General features: G+C 45.2%; 1 protein-coding gene across 2 annotated transcripts; it reads left to right on the top strand.

Annotated features, from left to right (window-relative positions):
- Positions 1-973: 973 nt before the first annotated feature.
- Positions 974-5,436, top strand: NDUFS8 (NADH:ubiquinone oxidoreductase core subunit S8). 2 transcript variants are annotated; one of them, XM_033159386.1, is made up of 7 exons: positions 974-1,035; positions 2,658-2,720; positions 3,126-3,188; positions 3,478-3,567; positions 4,129-4,301; positions 4,933-5,061; positions 5,232-5,436. In XM_033159386.1, the coding sequence occupies exons 2-7, from the start codon at positions 2,681-2,683 to the stop codon at positions 5,361-5,363; spliced, it is 627 nt and encodes a 208-aa protein (XP_033015277.1). In that variant the 5' UTR covers positions 974-1,035; positions 2,658-2,680; the 3' UTR covers positions 5,364-5,436. The 2 variants fall into 2 exon arrangements, with proteins under 2 accessions (XP_033015277.1, XP_033015286.1); XM_033159395.1 differs by lacking the exon at positions 974-1,035 and adding an exon at positions 1,389-1,431.
- Positions 5,437-6,623: the final 1,187 nt, after the last annotated feature.

Raw genomic sequence — 6,623 nt, 5'->3', positions numbered from 1 at the left:
TACAGCTAAAATAGGTGGGCATATAGCTGTTTTTATGTGGAAATAAGGCAGGCCCACACTACCTATTTATATCAAAACAAAAGGTATTGGTATACTCTTGACACAGCTATCTCGCTAACTGGTTTGTATGGATATTTTGAAGAGCAGAAATGATCATACCAACACGAAATCATTCAACTTACCAAGGTACTCTGCAATTGACTTCAAGGTAATCTTACTGAAAGAGAGCAACTTCAAAAGAGAACTAATACGTTAAACCATTGAATTACGAGTAATCAGGAGGGGCTGTGTTATTGTGGATAGGACTGGACAATGGATTTTTTTTATCATAGATATTAACTGGCTTACCAACATCAAGATGCTTTTCGCGAACAGTCACTTGCAATAACGTAATAGCCCCATACCTTCTACATCTCCTTTTGTTCTGACCTCACTTTACAATACCCCCAAGGATTCATGCACATGCTGCAACTCAGGATAGCATTTCAGGCATCCGATGAAGCAAACTAGTCCACGAAAGCTTATGCAATTTGTTAGTTTTCAAGGTGCCTCTGAGGATAACACGGAGGTGGCGGGGAAGAACTCGGTATGCTGTGCTGAGCTCGTTGGAGGGGGCGGGGTGGAGAATACAGTAACTAACGTAGCAAATGAATAAATAAGATTTATTTATTTGCTACATACATTCAAGCGGGTACCTGCCAGGAGCAAGAACGGCAAAAGCAGAGACCGGCAGCGGTACCAGGCAACGCGAAGACGGGATTCCATGAACCTTCAGCAAACCATCTCCGCCAATCCCTGTGGACTTTTAAAAAGCTCGCAGCCAATTACATACTGTTATTGTTCGCGTCATCAACCCACCCTTTCCCCTCAAAACATTCCGCCCCTTCCTATCCTTCCATCCAACCAACCAGCGAAGAGATCCCGCCTCTTCTCAGGGTGCTTCTAGCCAATGAACGTTCTAGAAAGCGGCGATTGGTCCCAGTTCTTACTCCCGCTAGCCGCCGGCTTGGAGTGGAGCTGTAGTCTCTGTCGCGGGTGAGTTCCTTGGCGTCCTTTTTGACGCTCCGTGACGCCGGGCCGAACGCGCGTTTTCCCCCCTTCGGGCTCCTGGAAATTCTATCCGCGCGAAAGGAAGGAGAGGGGCGGGGCGGGGAACGTAGCGGCGCCTGTGCGCCGGGGACCTTCACGGGGCGCCAAAGGACATGGAGCTACGCATGCGTGAGGCCGGCTGAGGTCGTGACGGCGCATGCGCCTCGTGGGTCTTGAAGGAGCAAGCAGGGGGACGTGCGCATGCGGATTTATTCTCCTCCTATGGCTGAGAGGGAAGGCCGAATTGGCACCGCCCAGAGGGCGGGAGAACAGAAGCCGAGGCCCCGCCCCCTGAGCTCCACCTCGACCCCTGCGCCCCACGTTGCGCTTTCGGTTGCCTGAGTAAGTGTCAGCAGCGCCCGCCCCAGGTCTCGTCGTCTACGGCGGGAGGGCCGTGCTAGGCCCCGGGTGGGCAGGGGATTCCCTCCCGCTAAGGAGCAGGTGGCGCCTCGCCTGAGTTCCAAGCTGCCGTAGGTGCGGCGCCCCTGGCTCTGGGATGCCTCTGCCCGGTTCTGTGTGGGCTGCTGACCGGGATTATTTTAACATTTAACTATAGCAGCCTGTGCACTCTGATAACTTCCCGACTGGATTGCTGCAGTGTGTGCTTGGTGGGGCTTCCCCTGGTGACAGTGTCACTGCAGCGAGCGGGGACCGTGTTACACCCATTCTGAAAGTGCTGGACTTGCTGCTGGTGAGCTACGGGGGTCAGTGCGAGGTGTTGGTACAAGTGTACAAAGCTCTGAGTGCTTTAAGATTCGTGTATGGCTTCCCCTGGCACCTGCCAACTGGGTTTTTGCAGTCTGCAGGGAAGGCCAGACTTGTGGTGTCCTTGGGGAATATTGGGGCACCAATATTTTGCATTGCAGTTCTAATTTTGTTTTTAATGTTGCATTCTTGTTAGCCACACTGGGCTCTCATGAGAGAAATGGTGGGATGTAGGTAATAAAATAATATCTGAATGACTGCTGTCCTTTGTATTTTCAAAGGGAGAATAGTTATTGTTTCCCTGGCCAATAAGCGTTCAGTGCAACCTGAAATTTTCTTTGTACCTTTCCACAGTCCAGCCCAGTCAACAGTGCAATCATATGTGTGCATACTCAGAAGTGTCACTGTGTTTGGTAGGGCTTATTTGCTAGTAAGTGAACATTGGCTTGTATAATAATTCTACATATTATGCTTAGAAGTAACAGCCGGTTTGTTAAATAGGGTTTACTTCCAAGTAAGTGTGTATAGAATTGTATGCTATGTCTGCATAATGCCACCATCACTCCATATTAAGATTATGACAAATTGCAGGTGGGGGCTTCTTCAACATGTCCAGAAATATATTTTTTCTCGCTCTCTTTTTTTAAAAAAACTTAACATCCAGTTTGTTTGAGTCCTGGGGAACTTGGATCACTTGCAATTTTCCTGTGGAATATTTTAATTCATCATATGAAACACAACTGTGACTGCTGGATTAACAAAATTAGGTAATGGATTTAAGCAGATTTAACAGACTTGATTACTGCTACCTTTAAAAAAAAAACCAAGATTGTTTTTGTTTTCCTTCCTTGTTCCCTTTGCAGAGGAGTCTAGACTCGGGTTGAACATGCCTGTGTTGTGGATAATGCGCCAAGCTTCCCGAACAGGTAGGCTGCAACAAAAAAGGCATTTGAGTTCAAAGTTGGCATTTGATCAGAATCCAAGAAGGAATGTTTGCTTATGTAGACTGTAAATCCATAGAAATAAAGTTGCAATGACTGATGCTGTCTAATATCCTTGAAGAAAAAACAAAGGGAAGTCTACCATGGGTGATGAAAGTAGACATCTTGTTGAATTTTGAACAACTTCTTCTGGTAGATTTCTCTGGAAAGGTAATTGCATAGTTTCAAAGTGTACATGTGAATTCCAAGATTATGGACCTACACTGTATTAGAAGTGGCATATGAATCTGACTAAATAATGGTGCTGTGGTTCTGTGCTCCTTTGGGACTCTGGGACTAGTGTTTCTACTCTTATTTAGCATGTTGCCCAATTTTTCTGTTGTTCTCTAGGGACTCCAGCATGCTTAAGTCTTACCCGACATCTCAGCAACACAACCCCAAGAGCTTCCTACAGTAAGTACATACCGGTAATGGTGTTCTGTCTGTCTGAACTACTTGAAAGGATAGTTTAGATCATTTGTCTCTAGAGGTTGGTCCTAGAGGCTCTTCTTGGGGGCATAGATATGAATTTTGATAATATCTACATGTCCCCAAAAGTAACACTTTTGGGCATGGATGTTTCTCTTTGAAATCTTTGTTTTAATGAATATTAACATGGAAAATTCTTCATAGGAATGTATTACAATTAAATCTTTGATGTTTTTGGACAGCAATAGCTTACACTTTTCTGTTTTGGCTGCAGAATATGTAAATCTAAGAGAGGAGCCAACAGACATGAAATCCATTACTGACAAGGCTGCACAGACCGTCCTGTGGACAGAACTTATCCGAGGTGAGAACCAGAATTATGGTTGGAATGGATGAGCTGGTAAAGAAGAGAAACTAGTTTTGTAACATCGAGCAGTTTGTCCGAGTGGGCATGAAGGGGAAGACTCTAATATGCAGTCATAGAATGGATTATCCAGAGAGCTGGCAACCTCCTCATATCCATGGTCTCCACAGCAGTTTTGTCTTGAACCATGACAAGGGATTATCATCTCATGCCATACAGGCAATTCTCAATTTACACGTGTTCAATTGGCGTGCTGTGTCTTTCCCCTAGTTTTTCCCAACACTATAGCTACATGGGAAAGTGGAAATACTAGTAGTGCCCCACCAGGGCATTATTTGCCATTGAGCTAGGTACCTGGTGGTAATTGTGACTTGTTCTAGGTAAGCAGGCAAGCCATAGCACTGCAACAAACAACTGGAATATTAAATCTAGTTTAGTTCTAGGTAATTTATTTAGCAGTTAAATAACTCTTAAAATTTGTTTGAACTCTGTTGTCATGCTCCAAAGTCTGAGGGTGAACTGTGTATTTAAATAAAACATCTGCTTTGTCCTATCCCTCAGGCTTGTCTATGACCTTGAGCTACCTCTTTAGGGAACCTGCTACCATCAACTATCCCTTTGAGAAGGGTCCCCTGAGTCCCCGCTTCCGTGGGGAGCATGCTTTACGCAGATATCCATCTGGAGAGGAGAGGTGCATTGCCTGTAAGCTTTGTGAGGCTGTTTGCCCTGCTCAGGTAAGGCCCTTGTTATCAGCTCTTTGCTTCCTTTCTGATGTGGCAGGTGACATTTGTAAGCCTATGGAAAGCTGCAAGCCATCTGGGAGATAAACTCTCACACAACCTGTATGGATTGGGTAACAGGGCCTATATATAGTCCTGTTCAGATTCTATTTGTGAGTAAATTCCATATCCATGGGACCTACTTTCTTTATCTGAACTATGTGAATGTCCGTTCTCTTCCATTTGCATGCAGCTGGTAGCAAGAAGTGAAATATTTTGTCTACTTGGTGCCACAATGCTGGGATAAAAAGGACAATGTATGGTAGATCACTTGCTTCTGCTACACATCCATGCGTACAAACATCCTTGCTGAGCTAGTGCTTGAAATAGTGCTTCCTTTTTTAGCAGGATGGTAGGCTCTTGTTGAACTACAGTGTTGACTGTGACATCCCTCTAAGCTTGGGTCCCTTCTCTTCCATGGCATCTTTGCAGTTCTGTTGAATCCCTGAGCCTCTTGATTGCAAATGAGGTTGCCTTCATTCCAGCAGGGATAAACTTGCTGTTGCTTCTCCTCTAGTTCAGCATGGGTTTTCAAGGCTTCGGGAATGCCACATGGTAGCGAGTTACGTCTCTTTCTCCCTCACAGGCAATCACAATTGAGGCAGAGCCCCGTGCTGATGGCAGCCGCAGGACAACTCGCTATGACATTGACATGACCAAGTGCATCTATTGTGGATTCTGCCAAGAAGCTTGTCCCGTTGATGCCATTGTGGAGGTGAATGGGCTGGGTGTTTTCAGGCTAATGAAGAGGTGCTGTTACATTTGCCCACTTTCAATTTGTGTCTAGAAGATGGAGGTACTCTGAGAGAGGATATGCAGTATGGACATGTCTGTGTGTACATGTAATTTTTATTTTGACTTCATCCTCTGTTCTGTGTTATGCAGGGACCCAACTTTGAGTTCTCCACGGAAACACATGAAGAGCTTCTGTACAACAAGGAGAAGCTGCTCAACAATGGTGACAAGTGGGAAGCTGAGATTGCTGCTAACATACAAGCTGACTATTTGTACCGGTGATGGAGCACTTACTACAACCCTCACACATCCTCACCAGCCGAAGCCAAGTCTGCAATAAAGGGCATGCACTCATTGTTTGTCTCCCTGTGTCTTGAGAGAGAGGAAGACATTGTAGGCAAACTTTTTGAAGATAATGTAGAATGCAGAGTCCTACTTGAAGACGGAAGGATGAGGGGGTACATGATCCATTTTTTCTTTTAATGTAGGAGTTTTTATCGCTGTAAGGGGTGACATTTAAGAGGCAGTGTAAGGGTGTTGGTCTGAGGACAGTTGATGGATAAGGTGAGAGAAAGAAGTAGGAGAACCCAGATTTGTTTTGTAGACCTTTTTTGTTGTTGGAAAGATTCTTTACTCTTCTATTTCAGATAGTGGCCTCAAACTTTTTGGACAGGTGTGTATATTTGGAATTCTGGGTGTGTGTCATGGGTGAAATCACAAAATGGCTTTTATGCTGGGCATGGCTCCTATTTCTGGTAGGGCCCCCAAACACTCCTCAGACTCTTGTGAACATGCACACACGCAAACTACTCATAGTTCCCATCTGCACAGATTCTTGTCTTTCTTCTCCCCACCTCCCTGCCACCAGTTGGCTTACCTGAGCTGCTTCATTTCTCACCTCTCACAAGCTTGCCATACTGCAACAGTGATGGGGCTCCTATTTTTTTTTAACAAGGCAAACAAGAGTGTGCTGCAAAGCACTGGCCTCCAGCTGCCACTTCATCTTGTGGGAATGCACTTGGGCCCATTTTGGGCACTGAGGCAGTTTGGGAAGATGAGGATGGCAGCAGCTGGAGGCCAGCGCTTCACTTTACAGCGAGCCCTAGGAACCACTGCATTCAGACCATTGTGGAATTAGTTCAGATATTCTGGAAAACTTGTTAAGGGTTCCATCAAGGTTAGAAACATGATGCAGGCAGAAAGCTACCTTTCTCCAAGGTGGGCTAAGCAAGAACCTTACCCACTGACAGAATACCTTTCCTCATAAAGTATGTTTTCTTACATGAGAGAGAATTTTAAAGAGGTAACTTGCCTCCCTCCACTTAGATGCATTCAGTTTGGTGCAGTTGTGGGAATCCTATACTGCATGCTTTTACCCCAAAATGTTTGAATTGGTTCTGAATAGTGTTGAAAAAGCTGTTTTTGTACTAAGATAGCTACTGCTCAAAGCATTCTTATCTCTATTCTGCAGTGAAAGCTTTGTCAGTACTTGCTTGTTTAAGATATACCTGAGTGGATAAAGGAGGGACATGCATTAAACAC

Source organism: Lacerta agilis, chromosome 1 (genome assembly GCF_009819535.1).
Source record: "Lacerta agilis isolate rLacAgi1 chromosome 1, rLacAgi1.pri, whole genome shotgun sequence".
Lineage (NCBI taxonomy): Eukaryota > Metazoa > Chordata > Lepidosauria > Squamata > Lacertidae > Lacerta > Lacerta agilis.
The sequence above is the reverse complement of the archived record's forward strand: the minus strand, read 5'-3'. Positions and strand labels throughout refer to the sequence as shown.